Here is a 20,632-nt window from a genome sequence, read left to right on the forward strand (position 1 = left end):
TGCAGTGTGTGGGCTTTCTCTAGTTGCAGCAAGCAGGGGTTACTCATTGTTGCTGTGCACAGGCTTCTCATTGCAGTGGCTTCTCTTGTTGCGGAGCACGGGCTCTAGGCATGCAGGCTTCAGTAGTTGCAGCATGTGGGCTCAGTAATTGTGGCACACAGACCCTAGAGCACACAGGCTTCAGCAGTTGTGGCATGTGGCTCAGTAGTTGTGGCTCACGGGCTCCAGAGTGCAGGCTCCATAGTTGTGGCACACAGTCTTATTTGCTCCATGGCATGTAGGATCTTCCCAGACAAGGGATCAAACCTGTGTCTCCTGCATTGGCAGGCAGATTCTTAACCACTGTGCCACCAGAGAAGTCCCCCCACTATGTTTATTTCTCAGAGTTTTATGGCTTCAGGTCTTACATTCAAGTCTTTAATCCATTTTGAGTATGATATTAATTTTTGTGTATAATAAAAGATAGTAGTCCAGTTCATTCTTTTGCATGTGGCTGTCCAGTTTTCCCAACACTATTTATTGATGAGATTGTCCTTTCCTCAATGTATATGCCTGGCTCCTTTGTTGTAAATGAATTGACCATATATGTGTGAGTTTCTTTCTGGGCTCTCTATTCTGTTCCATTAATCTATGTGTCTGCTTTTATGCCAGTACCAGGCTGTTTTGATTACTATAGCTTCATAATATAATTTGAAATCAGGAAGTGAGATGCCTCCAGCTTTGGTTTTCTTTCTCAAGATTGCTTTGGCTATTTGGGGTCTTTTGTTGTTCTGCACAAGTTTTAGCATTGTTTGTTCTATATTTGTGAAAAATGCCATTGGAATTTCAATAGGGATTACATTGAACCTGTAGATTGCTTTGGTAGAATGGACATTTTAACAATGTTAATTCTTCCAATTCATGGGCACAGAACATATTTCTATTTATTTCCTTCCGTTTCTTTCATCAATGTCTCATTGTTTTCAATATAAAGTTTTTCACCTCCTTAGTTAAATATATTGCTAGGTATTTCATTCTTTTTGATGCAATTGTAAATGGGATTTTAAAAATTATTTTTCTGATAGTTCATTATTAGTGTTTAGAAATTCAACAGAGTTTTGTATATTGATTTTGTATCCTACAACTTCACTGAATTCATTTATTAGTTCTAACACTTTTTTTGTTAAGGTTGTTGGGTGTTCTGTATATAATATAATGTCCTCTGAAAATTAAGACAGTTTTACTTCTTCCTTTCTGATTTGGATACCTTTTATTTATTTTTCTTGCTTAATTCCTCTGGCTAGGACTTTCATTACTATGTTGAATAAAAGTGATGAGAATGGAAATCCTTGTCTTGTTCCTGATTTTAGATGAAAAGCTTTCAGTTTTTCACCATTCAGTATGATGTTAGCTGTAATATATGGCCTTGTCATATATGTTAGCTCATCATATATGGCCTTTATTATGTGGAGATATGTTCCTTCTATGCCTAATTTTTTGGGAGTTCTTATCATGAATGGATTTTTCTTTTTTTTTTTTTTTTTTTTTTTTTTGCGGTACATGGGCCTCTCACTGTTGTGGCCTCTCCCTTTGCGAAGCACAGGCTCCAGACGCGCAGGCTCAGTGGCCATGGCTCACGGGCCCAGCCTCTCCATGGCACGTGGGATCTTCCCAGACCAGAGCACGAACCCGTGTCCCCTGCATCGGCAGGCGGACTCTCAACCACTGCGCCACGAGGGAAGCCCATGAATGGATGTTGAATTTTGTGTCAAATGCTTTTCCTGCATCTATTCAGATGATCACTTGATTTTTATCCTTCATTTTGTTAATATAGAATATAACATTGATTGATGTGTGGATGTTGAACCACACTTGATCATAGTGCATAATCTGCTTAATGTATTATTGAATTTGGTTTGCTAATGGTTTGTTGAGTGTTTTTGCATCTATATTCATCAGGGATGTTGGCCTGTAATGTTCTTTTCTTGTAGTGTCTTTATCTGCTATTCATATCAAGGTAATGCTGGCCTTGTAAAATGCGTTTGGAAGTGTTCCCTCCTCTGGTTTATTTCCTTTTAATTTTTATTCTATATATTGGATTTTTTTGCATAAATGGGATATTTTATATATAATTTTTTACTTGCCTTTTTTCTTTTTTACTTAATATATGTCTTTATGTATAGACATAGTTTCCATGAATACACTGAATTCTACCTTATGGATGAATTTATAATTTATTTAATAATTCTTTAATTGTAGGCATTTCAGTTTTAGAATAAATAATGCTACATTATATGTCTTTTATACAAATATTTGTCTACATATAGTCCTGGAAATATACTAACTGTGTTAAGGTATATATTTAAGTTTGGGAGAATGCTTACCATATGTATATGGTAAAAACAAAGTTACTTTCCAGATAGGCTTTAAAAATGAGAGCATACTTCAATGAGTGTTACTGGGAAAAGCGGCCAGCTACATGTAAAAGAATAAAATTAGAACACTCCCTAACACCATACACAACAATAAACTCAAAATTGATTAAGGACCTAAAAATAAGGCCAGACACTATCAAACTTTTAGAGAAAAACATAGGCAGAACACTCTATGACATAAATCACAGCAAGATCCTTTCTGATCCACCTCCTAGAGAAATGAAAATAAAAACAAAACCTAATGAAACTTAAAAGCTTTTGCACAGCAAAGGAAACTATAAACAAGATGAAAAGACACCCTCAGAATGGGAGAAAATATTTGCAAATGAAGCAACGGACAAAGGATTAATCTCCAAACTTTACAAGCAGCTCATGTAGCTCAATGTAAAAAAAAAACAAGCAACCCAATCCAAAAATGGGCAGAAGACCTAAATAGACATTTTTCCAAAGAAGATATACAGATTGCCAACAAACACATGAAAGAATGCTCAACATCATTAATCATTAGAGAAATGCAAATCAAAACTACAGTGAGATATCATCTCACACCGGTCAGAATGACCATCATCAAAAAATCTACAAACAATAAATGCTGGAGAGGGTGTGGATAAAAAGGCACCCTCTTGCACTGTTGGTGGGAATGTAAATTGATACAGCCACTATGGAGAACAGTATGGAGGTTCCTTAAAAAACTAAAATTAGAACTACCATACGACCCAGCAATCCTACTACTGGGCATATGCCCTGAGAAAACCATAATTCAAAAAGAGTCATGTACCAAAATGTTCATTGCAGCTCTATTTACAATAGCCCGGACATGGAAGCAACCTAAGTGTCCATCAACAGATGAATGGATAAAGAAGATGTGGCACATATATACAATGGAATATTACTGAGCCTTAAAAAGAAACAAAGTTGAGTTATTTGTATTGAGGTGGATGGACCTAGAGTTTGTCATACAGCATGAAGTAAGTCAGAAAGAGAAAAACAAATACCATATGTTAACACATATATATGGAATCTAAAAAAAAAAAAAAAAAAAAAAAGTTCATGAAGAACCTAGGGGCAAGATGGGAGTAAAGACACAGACCTACTAGAGAATGGACTTGAGGATACGGGGAGGGGGAAGGGTAAGCTGGCACAGAGTGAGAGTGGCATGGACATATATACACTACCAAATGTAAAATAGATAGCTAGTGGGAAGCAGCCGCATAGCACAGGGAAATCAGCTCAGTGCTTTGTGACCACCTAGAGGGGTGGAATAGGGAGGGTGGGAGGGAGGGAGAAGCAAGAGGGAAGAGATATGGGAACATATGTATATGTATAACTGATTCACTTTGTTATAAAGCAGAAACTAACACACCATTGTAAAGCAATTATACTCCAATAAAGACGTTTTTTTTACAAAAAGAGCATATTTATTTCATCTTTGCCACACTTAATATATTATTTTAATGATTGCCAATTTGCTATTAATTTAATAGTTGCCAATTATTTTAATGGTCACCATTTTTAATAATTGTCTGTACTTGAAACATATTATTTTATTTTTCACCTATTTCACTACTAGTGAGGTTGAAAATCTTACACACATTTATTCTTCTGTGAATTGTTTATGTCCTTTGTCTAAATTTTTTGTAATGGGAAATCAGTATTTTTATTTTTAAAAATTTATTTCCGGGCTTCCCTGGTGGCACAGTGGTTGAGAGTCCGCCTGCCGATGCAGGGGACATGGGTTCGTGCCCCGATCCCGGAAGATCCCACATGCCGCGGAGCAGCTGGGCCCGCGAGCCATGGCCGCGGAGCCTGTGTGTCCGGAGCCTATGCTCCACAATGGGAGAGGCCACAACAGTGAGAGGCCTGCGTACAGCAAAAAAAAAATAAATAAATAAAAATAAAAATTTATTTCCATATTAACTATTTTTTTACATTTCTTACAGATGTCATAACTTATTTTCATTGAAATTTTTTTGTGTGTTGTATTTTTGACATAGTGGAGTTTTAAACGGTTATGTAGTCATTGTATTGACTTCTCCCTTTATGATTTCTGTCCATCTGTTTTAGTTTTGTAATTCCTTTTTGCTCTGAAATTTCTTTCCAATGTAAGAATCAGCCAAGAATTCCCCTATATATTCATTGTGCTTTAAATGATTTCATTATTTACATTTAACATATCTGTGTAGAATTTATTTTGGTGTGAGGTTAATAGCAAACTTGATTTTTTTCCCCATGTACTTTGCCAAGTTTTCTAGCAACTTATGTGGATAAACCCACATTTCTCAGTGGTTTATGATTTTTTTTGTAATATATAAAAAAATAAAATAAGTTTACCAAGGTCTTTTTCAGGTCTTACTTTTGTGTTCTACTGAACTGCCTGCTAATTCTCTCTTTTTTTGAGATCACACTGTTTTTTAATTTAACACTTTGTAATAACTTATAAAACAAGTTACCACCCCACCCCTACCCACTGGTCTCTTTTCACAACATTTCCTTTGGCTGTTTTTTTGGGGGGGGATGTGGGGAGAAGGGCAATAAGTAGTAGGATTAATGGTCTTTTAATCCCATTCCTCAGTTAAGGCAATAAAAACATTATCAGAAAAGTATCCTTTTTTTAAATTGTAACTTGAGAGAATATAGTCAGTTTATTCATCTAACAGCTCTATCGACTTCTCTGAAAATACATTTTAAAAAATGAAAATAAAATACAGTTCTGTTTCCAATTTCTGAATAGTTCCACATGACTGAGGATAGTTTTCTTTTTCTTTTGCAAGTTTTAGCATTTTGGATTTTATTCTATGATGATACAGATTGATTAATGGATTGTGTTTTAGGAATAAAAAAATATTCCTCAATGAGTGTTTGATGGGTGTTATGAAATATCTTGTTCTTTAATTGTTGTTGTTGTTTAATTTTTATTTCATAATCATAAACTTAACTCTGCAGTCCAGCAAGACTTGGAGGGGGACAAGGAAAATATGGAACCCAAAGAAGTGCAGTGAGGAGACAGAGATTATAGGATGATGCATGCAGACAGGGATGATGGGTGCTCTCCTGAGCTGCAGAAGGAATGGTGTGGTGAAGATAAAACGCAAGTGAAATTTATTAGAGTTGTCCACAGTGGGCAACGGTGATGTTTTCTCTGGTCTTGCCACCCCTAGTCCCATAGCATTCCATAGCTTCCACAATATTCATGCCCTCTTTCACCTTGCCAGGGACCACATGCTTGCCACTGTGTCTTGGCAGTGCAGATGAAAAACTTGGAACCATTAATGTTGGGTACAGCACTGCTATGGACAAGATACCCGGGTCCCTGTGCTTCAGGATAATATTGTCATCATCAAATTTCTCCCTTAGATGGAATTGCTACCAGTGCTATAATGGCATGTGAAGTTACCACCCTGGAACATGAACCCTGGAATAATTCTTTGAAAGCAGGAGCCCTTATAACAAATTCCTTCTTACCAGTGCTCGGAGCACAAAAGTGTTCTGCTTGTCCTTGGGAATTTGTTTGGAAACAACTCAAAGGAGACGTGGCCCCAAGAGCTCACTGGCGGTGGCTATGTCAAAGAGAATGGTGGGGGTGACCATGGCTGGGCAGTGCCATGAAGCTCCAGGAGGGTGGCCCTGGTATCTGTAAAGCTATCTTGTTCTTATCCTTATGCAATTTTTCTAAAGTCAAAATAGATTAGATTAGTTATAAAAGCTATTTCTAAAACATGCTTGCATTTTATGCACAATATTAGATTCCTTCATTCCTGCAACAAAGTTTTAGAGCATCTTCATCTTGAGCCAGGTACTACTGTTGTGGGTGCGGGGGATGTAGCAGGGAGCAAGAGTGATGTAATTTCAGTGGGGAAGACAAATATTACATAAGCAAATACATAAAAACATATAATGAAGTATAGAGATAAGTGCTCTGAAGAAAAGCAAAGCAAGGACAGAGGATGGCAGAGGTGAGGGTGACACTCTAGTGTAAGGTGATCAGGAAAGGCCTCTGGGGGGATTAGGTGGTGTTTGCAGAGACTTGAAAGAAGTGAGGGAGTAAGTTATACAAGCTGGTGGATCCATCAAGGAGATCAGTGTATCCAGAGGGGAGTGAGTGAGTCAGAGAGAAGTGGGAGGTGAGGTCAGAGAAGAGGTCAAATGAAAGAGCTGGATTTTATGAGTATGAGAAGCCACTGGAAGATTCTGAGCAGGAGAGTGACATGATTTGTTGTCCTTTCAGGAGTATCTCTTTGGCTGCCAAAACAATAAGTGAATGGTGGTGCCATTCACTAAAAACACTGGGAGGACAGCAGATTTTGGAGCAGTGGGAATTAAGAGGTCTGTTTGGTCGTAGTACATTGGAAGTGCCTATTAATCACTTGAGAGGAGTAATTGGATGATGCATGAATCTGGGGCACAAGTCCAAGTATTGGGGGAATATATGTTGGTTTAATGTCCTGGGCCTGGGTCAGATCACTCAGGGTATGTATTAGTTTCCTAGGACTTCTATAACAAATAACCATTAACTTTGTGGCTTAAAACAACAGAAATTGTTGTTGCTCATAGTTCTGGAGGTTAGAAGTACAAAATCTAGCAGGGCCTTGGCCACTCTGGGGGCTCTAAGGGAAAATCCCTTCTTTGTTTTTTCCAGATTCTGCTACCTGTAAAGTGCTCCTTGACTTGTAGCTGCATCACTCCAGTCTCTGCCTACATGGCCACATTGCTTCCTCTTCTATCTGTGGGATATCTCTGCCTCTTTCTTATAAGGACGCTTGTCACTGGATTAAGGGTTCATCTGGGTAATCCAAGATAAACTCCTCTCAAAATCCTTAATCACATCTTTGGCAATATAAGGTAATATTCATTCTCTTGTAAAATAAAGTAAAATCCACAGTTTCCAGGGATTAGAAGGCAGACAAGTCTTTTTGGGGACCACCTTTCAGCCTGATACAGGCAATGACTGTGGATTGAAAAGGGAAGTGGCCCTAAGACTGAGCTCCAGGGCACTATAGTATTCAGAGGTCAGAAAGAGAACACAGAGGCAGTAAAGAAAACTGAAGGGGGTCAGTGAGGTGTAGGAGGAGAAAGAGAGTCACAGTGTGGTGTCTGATGAGGAAGTGCTTCAGTGAGAAGATAATTCACTGTGTGGTGAGCAGCTGAGTGGTGTAGAAAATAAGGGCCCAGCCTTGATTGTTAGACTTGGTCGTTGGTGAACTTGCCAAAATTGTATTCAGAGAGTGGCATACTTGATTCCATGTGGTCCCCAATCCTGAATCCAGCTTCCACTGAAATATTATAATCCTGTTTTAGCTGTAGGATCCATGGTTGACCAAGCACTTCAATGTAAGAAGTTATTTTGTGATTACTTTTTCTCCTTTTTTTCTTTATGCTCATGATAGAAATTTTGGAAATTACAATAAGAACAAATTAAAGTGAATTATTTAATTTTAAATTTTAAGTGCAGTCACTTTTTTTTTCCCCTAGGACTTTTTTTGTTTATCACTCATTTTTTTGATTGGGCTCTGAGGCTTTTGTACAGACATCACTGAATTAAGTGTGATATGATTGCCCAGCAACAGGTAAAGGACAGTGTTGCTAACAATATATCACCCTATCTGTGACTCTTGGTTGACTTTTGGGTTTCAGGGTGCCAATGTGATTGGCTGGGCTGGTGCCCAGTTGTTGAAGAGGATACCTTCTGAAGTAGAGGGAGGCTATGCTGGTGATGGGAAGGCAAATAGATCCAATCTGTTTGAAGAATATGAAAACATGTTTTTAAGAGCCAGTGTTCTCAATTTGTCCCTGTCTCTGTGACACATTCATATGGAAAAATCCTTAACCAGATGTTAAAATGAAGGAAGTGGTAAAAATTCTTTAAATTTCAGGAAGCTAATAATGGAATCAGGCAGATATCAATATTTTATTAATTTCTTGCATCTTTATAATGTCTCCATTAAATTTGTGAAAGATCAAACTAAGGGAGAACAGTTCTGAGAATAAGTTTAAAGTAAAAATTATCAAATTCCTCTCAGTCAAAAGCAGGTAAATTGAGATTGAGAGGAGGAATACAAGGATGGCATTGAGGGTGCTGTAATGTGGCTCGTTGAGTAGATTCAAGGATAAGATCCTCTCAAGATCTACTCTAGATCCCCAGTTTAGCACCATAAGATTGTGATAATAGACTCTGACCAGATGCTTCTTTCTTTGATTTAAGCTGCTATCTCTGAAGAAAGGGCCCACTGGGCTTATTTACTTACTAATCAGGATTTTCTCTTGAAGATTTGGCAAAGCCATTTCCATTTTCTCTTATTTCAAATTATCTAAGTTTTATGTGTACATCAATGGAAATTGGAAAATGTAGACCTCTTAAAAATGCCAAATTATATGTAGACATTCAAAACCAATTATTAATGGGTAGAAAATGCTGTTCTGGTATATTAGGCCAATATTTTTAGGGAGTTGAGTAAAAACAAGGAGGAATACGTTTTAACTTCATAATTCTGAAACTCAGGATCTGAATGGCTAATGTAAATTGAGATCGGTACTCTTATCCTACTTTTGACTCCATACATTTTGCTTTGCCAAAAGTCCAGATGACAAAAATGGTCTTGAAAGTGGAAATAAAGAAACTTGTTTTATATAAGCCACATTATTTGTTAATATGTGCTATTACAGGCAGAGGATGCATTTTTAGAATTTAAACGTCATTGTATTTATCTTCCAATCAAGCCAAAGTTATTGAGAATACCATATGGTTTTAGAAGATATATTTGGTGTCTTTGGGAACGTGAGGCTACTAAATAATTAACAGCTGACAGAATGGAGTAGACCAAATGTACTTGGAATTTAGCTCTTTGTAGTGGGGAAGTTTGTGGATTTCCTGATTCAGCCCATCTGATAAGAAGAATAACTCACAAACATGTTAGCTGGTTGCACAGGATGAATAATTTTGCCCATGAACATGCGATAGATGAGAGTGAAGATAAATTTTAAAGACTGTGTCATCAGCTGAAAAAAACTAAAGAGGGAAATAATATTGCCAGTTGTTAAGCATTTCATCAGGTGCAGGGGTTCTCAACCTCAGTGCTATTGATATTTGGGGCCAGATAATTCTTTGTTGTGGAGTCTGTTCTCCTCATGGTTTAGCAGCATCTCTGGCTTCAACTCACTAGATGCCAGTAGCACCCTTTCCCCAGTTGTGACAATCAAAACTGTCTCCAAACAGTGCCAAATGTCTTCATGGGGGCAAACTTGCCCCTGATTGAGCTAGGCTACACAGATAACCCCCAAAGTCAAATTCTAGTTATATGTTCAAGATATAGTAGGACGAAGGGGCAGGCTTCTTGAGAACTTGTGCTTGTTGAACATGTTATTGGGATGGAGTTTCATTTGGGCAGCATAATAATTAAGGTTTAGCTTCTGCATGTACATTGTATTGATGAAAAGTAGATATTTTTTCAATCTAGATTTAATTGAGAACAGTAGGTATTGTAGGTGGTTGATTGTCTTCTATTTCACCTCCCTCCAAAAAGCCTGACAGAAATATGTAGGACTGCCAAAATGAAATCTGTAGTAGGATAACACTGGGGAGCCTTCTCAGGGTATGACTTTCCACTTACTTAAATTTCACTACATAGAGAGGCCACTTGGTGACTTACATAATCTTATATGTGTGTCTTCCTATGGAGATGAAGTGGCACTTGTGGCAGAGACAGTATTCACCAAGTGCCTATGAGATCCTTGACTTTTCCCAGTCTCCCTCTGAGTTAGGTTGGGGCCATGTAACTAGCTCTGGCCAGTGAAATGTAAGCTGAACCTAACTTCTGGGCTGAGGAAGCTAAAAACCAGAGTGCCTCTTCCACTCTCTCCTTCTCCCCTATCGTAGTGGCTTTGGGGGCCTATGAACCAAACAAGAGCTGCTCCTTTCTTTCATTGTCTCTGTACTCATTTTATGGAACGTCTGTTAGTTGGACATTGAACTCTCTGAATTGATCTGCTTAATTCTTTTATTTTCAGTGGCCATCACTTTTTTTTTTTTAAGACACACCTTTCAGTTTAATACTCCAGGGGAGGGTAAACACTGAGTCAGAAAATTCCAGTATCTGTAACAGTAGACCAGGAAAGACATTTCAACAATACAGGTCTCATGATCACATATTAGGAGAACAATGGGATGTAAGAATCAAAAATTTTTTCATCTAAAATTATACCAAGTTGCACATGGTATAATTTTTTTTTTATTCTCAAAATTTTAATAAAGGGGCAGGCTTGACCAGGTGGTCAGAAGACAACAGCAATATAAAAAAACAGAAGGTGATATAGCCAAGTTACAAGAGCCTCTGAAGAGCTGTGTTTCTACTTTATGAGTCAAGTCATAAAAGTAATAAATATTGCCACAAATGAAATAAAAGTTAACTATTATACTTCTCTCCCTGACCCCAAACAGATATAATTTGTTATTTATTTTTCTATCATTTGGAACTCAGTTGGAATTTGGCCATGGGGAATAGAAGGTTCAGCTAAGACTCAAGAGCACAGGCATCACTGTCAGTTGCCTTTTTTCATGTTAATGATATTCTGGTGAGAAAGCCACATGCATATGAGGTAAACAGTTACTTGGAATGATGTTACACCTGATCTAGCAAGTTCTTCCCTGAAGGAAGGTCAGGGGATTTGGGGAGTGTTCTTTCAGTAAATAAAGGATGAAATGATGAAACGACAAGTCGTGACACAAGAGGCAGGATAGCATGATCATTAGGAGTGTGTAGTCTGCTGTTCAAATGCCTGGATTTGAATCGTAGTTTTGACCGTTTTTAACTATGTGATCTTTGGCAAGTTACTTTAGCTCCCTGAGCCTGACTTTTCTCATCTGTAAAATGGAATTCATTATAGGTTACAAATATGTAATATATGTTTAACGATTAGAATAGTACCTGTTCTGTAGCATATAGTTCTTTTACTTTTTTTTCCTTCTCCTTCTTCCTCTACCTCCTCTTCTTTCTCCTTCTTCTTCTTTTGGTCAATCTTCCCTTAAGGTGCTTCTTTTATTGCAAGTTCTATTTAGATATTTGCTGTTACTATTAATTAGGTTGCAAATCAAAAGAATTATACCAAGCCTATGAGCTCAAGAATATGTTGAGTTTTATAAATAGCCTGTTGTATTTCTCACTGTATACTCCCATAGTTAGTATAAATCAGTTAAGTGTTTTCATAATTCCACTTGCTTCATCTTTCCTACCACGCATATGACAACTGCTAACATAAATGGTATTTATGGTCAAAGAGAAAGGTGCCCTTTCCTCTGTGCAGTTACAGCTCCATGTAAGTGCACCTGTTGGCAAAGCAGAGCACTGGCTGGATTTCACCCCCATGCAGCCACTGGGCAGGGCACCTCTGTGTAGTGTTCAGTCTGCATGACTGTTGGGGCTCTGATGGGAGCATTACCCCTGGAAGGAAATCTGGCTTGGGAAGTTCAGATCTCATGCTCCAGGGTGAATTCTGTCAGTTGGGTTGGATTACTAGTAATTGTGCCTGATTTCCTTGTCCTTCTCTTGTTGCTCTGAAAGGGTGAAGGCAAGCATTGAGCCCATCACCTGAAGGGCTTTGGTATGAGTGGGAATCCACAGGTATGTTATCAGGTGGTTAGTATATGGATTTAAATCCTTGAGATTGGATGAGATCACTTAGGTGTAGTGAGTGGAATAAGAAGGCAAATGGACCAAGGAACTCACACTTTCAGAGATCATGTGAAAGTATAGGAATAGAAAAGGAGACCTCACAAAGGGAGGAGGAGAGTGAGGGTGAGTTGTCACAGAAGGTAAGAGAAGAGAGAGAGGAAACCAAAGACTACACTTTGTGAATAGCTATGCGGGCTACTTGGCTGTGCACATCAGGATAGTGATTCATGATCCATTGAGAGGTGACACTAACATTTCTCTTTCCTCACTGATCACCCTCCTGTCTCGCAGGTAAAAGCCTCCGATGCAGATGCAGGACTCTATGGCTTTGTTGAATATTCTCTTTATGCTGGATTCCAAAGCTATGAAGCACCTCAAGCATTCCAGATAGACCCACATGATGGGCAAATCTGTGTTTCTCAAGATATCGACAGGGAAAGGGATCCAGCCACCTACGATCTCTTGGTGAAAGCTAAGGATGGGGTAAGTCTTTATGTATGAAATTTTAAACATACTCAAAAGTGAACCACTGTGTGTGTATTAGAGAATACCAAGGATTATAGTAATCAACAACTGGCCAATCTTGTTTCATAAATCACTACCTCTTTCCTTTGCTGGAGTGTTTGGAAGCAAATACCAGACCTTATGTCATTTCATCTGCAAATAATTCAATAATATCTCTAACAGGTAATGACTTTTTAAAAACACAACTATAGTACATTAACAGTAATTCTGTAATAATATCTAATATCCATTCCATTTAAAATTTACTGGATTACCTAAAAATGTCTTGAAATAGTTGGCATGTTTAAATCAAGATCCAAATAAGTCCATGAGTGGGTTTGATTGCTGTATTCCTTAAATTTCAATTTGTAACAGTTAGTCCCCCACTCCTCCCCCTTACCTTTTCTCCTACGGTATTTATTTTTAGAAAAAAATCAGATCAATTGTCTTGTAAATTTTTTATATTCTAAATGTGGCTGATTACATCCTTAGGATTCACTTAATGTGTTCTTTTATCATAGTTCCTATAAACTGGCATTTTGAGCCAGAGACTGATTAGTTTTGGCATTGTATAGGTGGTGCTCTGTGCTTCTTATTACATCAGCAGACACATACCATTATTTCATTAAGGGTTGCAGTAGGGTGATTTTTGAATTCTGTCTCTCCTTTTGCATTTATTATCTGAAATACTTCAACTAAGAAGAATGTTCTCTCATCAACTATTTGATTACACTGAAATATAATTCATACAGGAAAGGCAGTATAATGCTTGATTCTTTCACTTTATCAGTTTTTAGAATAATGAGTTAGTGCGTTTACCATCTCCAAACATGACTGATGATTTTTTCCTAGTTTGGTTATAAATTCTTGTATTTTTTGTATATTTGTTATGTGTTGTATGTTACTGGCCTTATCCTTTCTGATGTTCATATTAATTGACCCATCTTGGATCAGTGGGGGCACCTTCAATTTGGCTTTTATGTCTTTATTGGGTAAACTTTTAAACTAACGTATAAAGTGCATGCAGAAGATTGCACAAATTATAAGTGTACAGCTCAATGGATTTTTGCAGAATGAAAACATACATAGAAACAGATGAAAAAACGTTACCAGTATCCTGGAAGCCCCTCTCTCGACCCCTTACTGTGACCATCCTTCCCACCCTTTAAGGATAATCATTATTGACTTCTAATACCAAACATTATTTGCCTATTTTTAAGCTTTCAGTGAATGGATTCATACAGTATGTGTTTTTATTGTTTCTTTTACAGGGCATTATTTGTGAGCATCATTCTTGCTGTTGCGTGTAGCAATAGTTCATTCATTCTCATTGGTTTATATTATTCTTTTATGTGAATTTACAATAATTTTTAATCTGTTTTGTAATTGATGGAATCCATTTTAGGCTATGACAAATAGTATTTCTATTAACTATGTTATACATGTAATTTATTGAAAAAATATAGGCATTTATATTGGGTATGTACTTAGGAATGGAATTGCTATGTCATAAGAAAATCAAACAACTTTTCAAAATAGTTGTACCAGTTTATACTCCCACCAATTTCAGTTGTTGTACATCCTCCCCAACATTTGATATTTAATGTCTTTTTACTTATAGCAGTTCTGTACCTGCGAAGTAGCATATCACATTAGAGTTTCACTTTGCGTTTCTTTGATGATTGATGAATTGAGCACTTTTTCATATATTTATTGGCTATTTGTATAACTTGTTTTGTGAAGTGTCTAATTCTTTACCCATTTTCTATTGTACTATTGGCTTCTCTTTGTTATTGATTTGTATGAATTCTTTACACTTTTGGAATGGAAGCCCTTTGTTGGATATATTTCTGCATCTATCTTGTCCAGTTCTGTGGCTTACATTTTCACTCCCTTAGTGGAGTCTTTCGAGGAACAGAAATTCTTAATTCTAATTAAACTCAGTTTAGCCGTTTGTTTCCCTTTACAGCTAACACTTTTCCTGTACTTTTAAGAAGTATTTGTTTACCTTGGGGACATGAAGGTATTCTCTTGTTTTTTCTTCCAAAAATTTTATTGCTTTACTTTTTACACTTATTATTTCAATCTAGCGGGAGGAACATTTATTTTTTCACAATATGGATACTCAGTTGACTCAGCACCATTTACTGAAATGATCACTCTTACCTCACTGTACTGTAGTGTCACATTTGTCATGAATCACTTGACTGTATATGTGTGTGACTATTTCTGGACACCTTATTCCTGACCTCTTTGTCTACCTTTGTACTAGCTCCACATTCTCTTAATTACTTTATCTTTATAATAGGTCATGATATCATGTATTTGTTTAGCATTGTCCTTCATTATCAAGATTGCCTTGGTTGTTCTTGACGATTTACATTTCCAAGTACATTTTAGAAACAGCTTATTCAACTTTTATTACATTACAGCAAAGGCAGTCTTCTCTATGCACTGTTCTACACATTTTTTTCACTTAGTCTATTTTGGAGACTTTCCTTATTTCTTTTTTTATCTGCCTACTACTTACTTGTGTAGATTGGTACTGCTAACACCTTTCTGGTCTAATCTTTCTCTTTTGAAATTAGTGGGAGAAGCTACCTACTTAAGACATGAATTGATGGGAAAAAAATGAGTCTAAATATATTTATTACAAGTAATCATGTGGAAGCAAACATGAAAATAAAGTCATTTAACTTAATAAAATTACCATGATGTATTTGGTTAGATTTAACAACCCCTCTCTATGTGGTTTCAGGAATTTTTGCTTCAATGTAAGAAAAGAAGTAGGAAACCAAAGCAAGAGTAAACAGAGGAGTTTAGGTTAATTCACATCTATGTGATTATTTAAAACTCAATATATACATACACAAACATTTACCCAAGGCTTCAGAAATATATTCTTAATAGACTTTGAGACAATTGTAAAAGGAGTCCATAACCAGTTTAAATCCAATACTGCAGTAGTTGAACATCTGTTTCTAATTAGTTGGTTTTTTTTGGATGATTTTATAAAAGTGTATGTAGAAATTATCTTAATAGAAATAAGATTACTTTATGCCAGAAATTTTTTACTGCCAAAAAGTAGTGCATTAATTAGGAGCATTGGCAGTGGAATGAAAAATCAACCTAGATATTTAATTTAAACCTCCTTGCTTATTTCCTTCTGTTTCCATATTTAGCCTACTCTACACACTTACTCTATGAAGAATACCTTCTTTCCCTCTCAGCTCTCCAGTCTCTATTGCAAATTCTAGTTCATCTTTAACCACACCATCCCTCTATAAAGCTTTCCAAGATTGAACAAAGGAGACGCTTTTTTTTCTCCAGTTAAAAGGTATTTTATTTTCAGGATAACTGAGAAAGTGTTTACAGACATTGTAGCAGCTTTTGCTAGTTTTTAGAAATCAAAGAAGAGACAGTCTTCAGGTTCATGATTGCTATGGTCTGAATGTTTGTGTCCCCCTCAGATTCATATGTTGAAATCCTAAAGCCCAAGGTGATAATATTAGGAGGTGAGGCCTTTGGAAGGTGATTAGGTCATGAAGGTGGAGCCCTCAGGAATGGAATGAGTGCCCTTATGAAAGAAGTCCCAGAGATCTCCTTAACCCCTTCTGCTGTCTGAGGACACAGCAAGAAGTTATGGCCTTCACCAGAACCCAGCCATACTGGCACCCTGATCACATACTTCTAGCCTCCAGAACTGTAAGAAACAAATTTCTGTTGTTTATAAGCCATCCCGCTATGGTACTTTGTTATAGACAATGATGTGCATGAATATTCTGTACAGTGTTTATATGTTTAGAATATTCTTCTGTAAAAACTCCTTGTTTTGTAGATGGAAAACCCTCTAACAAAGTACAACATATTCCAGTTTTGTTAGAATAGAAACATCCTTCCTGTGGGTACTTCATATTCCAGGTCTCATTCTCCTGTTGAGGTGGTATCCTAAGCTCAGCTCTGTTAGACATGGGAACTTGTCTGCACCCTTCCTGGTTTTAGCATAGATTTTATTATTATTCAGGTATGAGTAAGAAGACAACTGCCATTGAAAAAACAGTTTGTTATACTCACAGATCCCAAGAGGAGGAGCATGCCACATTCTGGGAGGGAGTGTACATGGTGTGTGCACAACGGGAAGCACTGGGTCAGTCAAGAGGCAGAGGGGGAGAGGGAAACTTTGGGTAGGGACCTTTATTGTGGTTTCCAAGGGAAGGAATGGGAGAGGCAGGATAAGCAGGCTTAAGACTGGCTAGATAGAATAGTTTCAATGGCCTGTGGAATAAAGGCTGTCTCTAGTTATCCGGTACCTGGCTGTGGGGTGATTAGGGCAGGTGAATAGTGGCCCAGAGTGCGACAGCCAATAAAGGAGGTGGTTGGGAGTGTTGGTTTACATTGGAAAAGCATTCTCGCCTGACCCCCTGGCAGTCCCTCCAGGACAAGCAAGGCCCTGGATGTCAAAGCATCAGGATACAGAAAAGGAAGATGCAGCCAATGCACTGCCCTGGTGCAGAGTCTTTCCAGAGAGGATGGCAAAGGGCTGACCTGAACCCTGGTACGCATCAGACTACACAAAAGAAAATCTTTGCAGCCACCTTGTTTCACTCCAATTTCTTGGAAATAACACTCAGTCATATGCAGGGAATTCACTACTCAGTTTAACTTCTGGCCCAGAGTAGCATCTTAAATCATCAAAGAAAGTTTGGGTCATGGTATGGGCTACTCTCAGCACTTTCTTTTCCTTTGTGTCAGGCCCCGGCATCCCAAGAAAACTTCACTCAGTACTGCTCAGTCCTGGGCAGAGTCCACATACTGTTGGTCAGGTGCCACCAATGTGCTCCTCCTCTTCACCCTCCTCCCCACTTTCCTCTTTGGTCATCATCTTCCTCATCTTTATCTCTTCCTTCTGAGTCTTTTAACTCATCTCCATCATTCTCCAAGTTTACCTCCTGCAGATGCTCTTTGTTTTTGAATCCATCTCACCAAAGTCTTCCATTCTTCCATCTTGTAGAAATCAAGGCAGTACAAGTCATTGGGGATGAACTGGCAGTCACCTGCTTCAAACAAGCCCCATAAACGTAGAGCAGCCTGTGCTTTTGGACCAGTATGATTTTGGAATGAGGACTTGGCTCCATCAGAGGCCACTGGCTTTGTCTGAACCTTCTTCCTCCTTCCTGTTGCCTGTGGTGGAGGGCTCTTGTTCAATGGTGATCATGCTTCCATCTTCAGCATCCACCACTTTAACCCCCTCCAGGGGCTCCTGGATGCCAGCTTTCCCAGATCCCTGCTTGTTATCACCTTTGGGTTTCACTTTTTTTTTGGTCTCACTTACGTTTTCTCTTCTCTGACCCAGGTGTCATAGAAGTACAGTTAATCAAAATCATTGCCCTTCAGGCTCTCTTCCCATTCCTCATCACAGACACCCCCAAGGAGCAGTGTCTAATGATTCAGAACCACACCTGCCTAAACGCCAGCTCTTGGAGTGAGCTCTATTCCCCAAGGGGTACTCTGAGTCCACACCCATTTTCCTTTTCTTCCTTCCTCAGACTTTAGTTGGAGTTTATTTGAATGCAGAGTGTGTTTGTCTGCCTTTGTTGAACTTTTCCAGTAGCTTCCACAGATGAATATGGTCCCCTGGGGAGTTATGGATCTTTGGCAGCCCAGCCTGGGTGTGGCCCCATCCCTCATGGTGACAGTTTACTCCATGTGAGTGTGCCCAGGTTAAAGGCATATGTGTCATTGCCCTGGATGTAATCCCTTGTACTGTTGTGGAAACCACCAAGAAGAATTAGCTGTGTTTTCCAGGCTACCATTTGATACCTGCTTTGACCTAAAGGGCCTCCTGATGATTTGACTTGCTACCAGTTCTTGGGTGCCAAATGCAGGACTCAAAGGTTTGTGTAGTGATAGGATCAATTCATCTTTCTCAGAATGAGCAGAGAATGACACATTCAACATTGGTGAGTGGGGGATCACAGTGTTTCTATTGTCTGAGTATTTTTTAGCATCTAGCATTTAAAAATGGGCTATCAGAGCCTCAGGGTCTCCTCCTTCCCCAGCACTTGGACAACTTCTTCTCCATACTGGTGGCTGTCTTCTCCTTCTTGCCCATCATGAGGGTTCCTGGTGGCAGGGGCTCAAGAAGGGAGCTGCACACTCAGCCAGCCTGGAGGCAGAGCCTCTTGGGGGCAGACCTGGCGATGCATTTTTAAAGATAAATTTTAGAAGAGTCTTTCCCCGCCCCCAAACCACAGGGTTTTAACAGCTTCCTAATCTTCACCTTGTTCGGACCTGAAACTGCCTTCAGTGTCCCTAGTGTTTGCATCAGAATGTATGAGAGCAAGCAACTTGTGTGTGTGTGTGTGTGTGTGTGTGTGTGTTATCCAGTGTGCAAGGTTTATTCTGTTATCAGCGTAATCTTTTTAAATTTCTTCTGTGATGAACTGTGCATTTCTACAGGGTGAAGTCTTCATCTGTCATCATTACTCTATGCAATATCTACTCATAGCACAGTTCCTAATCAAAAAGGTCGGTAAAGGGCTTCCCTGGTGGCGCAGTGGTTGAGTCCACCTGCCGATGCAGGGGACACGGGTTCGTGCCCTGGTCTGGGAAGATCCCACATGCCGCAGAGCGGCTGGGCCCGTGAGCCATGGCCGCTGAGCCTGCGCATCCGGAGCCTGTGCTCTGCAATGGGAGTGGCCACAACAGTAAGAGACCCGTGTACCACAAAAAAAAAAAAAAAAAAGGTTGGTAAAGATGAAGATATCAAGGTTGATAACGACTTGGTAGGCTGTCCCCTAGAAGCAATCTAGCTCCAATTTGAAAAATTAATGAACTCAGGCAAGATATTTTAGGTCCAAGATGTTGGATTCTAGGCCATAATGAATTTAATTAAAACAATGAACTGCACCTTGACAAAGGCCTTTAACTGTACAGAATTACCTTGACAATCTATGGTTTTTCCTCTGATCCTTTCTGTTTCTAATATATGTCCTGAAAGTTCTTTGGAAGAAAATTGCTGAGAACCCATTTGCTGATGGTTGCTAAGAGATATTTATCTATCAATAGAAGAATTCTTATTAAATTACCTAGATGTTCTGGGCTTCTCTATTTATCCTTGTGATGACTGTCAATATCTCTGAAACTCAATCACTTCTATTCTACCTGTATTACTTCTGAAATAGTCTATTTTTGCTACTGCAATTGCTGCTATTTACCTCATACATAGAAGTCATGAGGATGCTGTAAAATTACATGATGAAAATAAATAATTGGATTACACTGCAAGCCAAGTGATTTTTCACAATAATTGAATTATTCCATGCTTATATCTAACTCCTATTTCCTTTTACTATTCACTTTCTGCAAATGAATATTTCTTTTTTGGTGTGTGTGTTTATTAATATTCTATCTCTACTTTTTGTGACATCCTGAACTCTGTAGCTGAAATACGTGTCTGAGATAAAGCTATTTCAACTCTTATCTCACCACTCCAGGCTTAGGGGAGGGTTGTTTCAGACTAGCAATATAGAAAGTAGATTGACACCATTATATGTATTCATGATAAATGTTGACTATTGAAGTTATGCTGCAGAGTTTGTGTATAATGCAAATAAATCTCTGGAAGCAAACTTGCTAAGTAAAAGTGCAGACTAATTTTTTCCTTTCCCCCCCAACTTTATTGAGGTGTAATTAATAAATTAAAATTGTATATATTTAAGGTGTACGGCATGTTGTTTTGATTATATGTACACATAGTGAAATGATTACCACAATTAAGATAATTAACATATCCATCATCAAACATAGTGAGTGGTGAGAACACTTAAGATCTACTCTCAGCAAAATTCAAGTATACAGTAGAGTATTATTAACTATAATCATCATGCTGTACATTAGGTCTCTGGAACTTATTTGCTCTACATAACTGAAACTTAGGGCATGCTCATTTTAATTTTAATAGATTATGTTATCTCATTTTCCAAAAAGAATTCAAGTGCTTAGTCTTATCTTATACTTCATTGATCACAACCCTGCTACCCCAGTTTCAGG

The 20,632-nt window shown here is 38.2% G+C and overlaps 1 protein-coding gene and 1 pseudogene across 2 annotated transcripts in view; one reads left to right on the forward strand and one right to left on the reverse strand.

Annotated features, from left to right (window-relative positions):
* Positions 1-20,632, forward strand: part of DCHS2 (dachsous cadherin-related 2) — a gene marked incomplete at both ends in the record, with an annotated part of 301,321 nt that overhangs the window by 131,377 nt on the left and 149,312 nt on the right. Inside the window, one exon of the mRNA XM_082633895.1 lies at positions 12,368-12,559. Within this exon, the coding sequence (XP_082490021.1) occupies positions 12,368-12,559 (192 nt within the window). The remainder of the gene's footprint in view (positions 1-12,367; positions 12,560-20,632) is intronic.
* LOC309815219 (peptidyl-prolyl cis-trans isomerase A-like) lies at positions 5,517-6,002 on the reverse strand (annotated as a pseudogene). Its single transcript has one exon. The product of its transcript is annotated as a peptidyl-prolyl cis-trans isomerase A-like (transcript).

The sequence above is a fragment of the Mesoplodon mirus genome, assembly GCF_964341445.2.
Source record: "Mesoplodon mirus genome assembly, chromosome: 2".
Classification (NCBI taxonomy): domain Eukaryota; kingdom Metazoa; phylum Chordata; class Mammalia; order Artiodactyla; family Ziphiidae; genus Mesoplodon; species Mesoplodon mirus.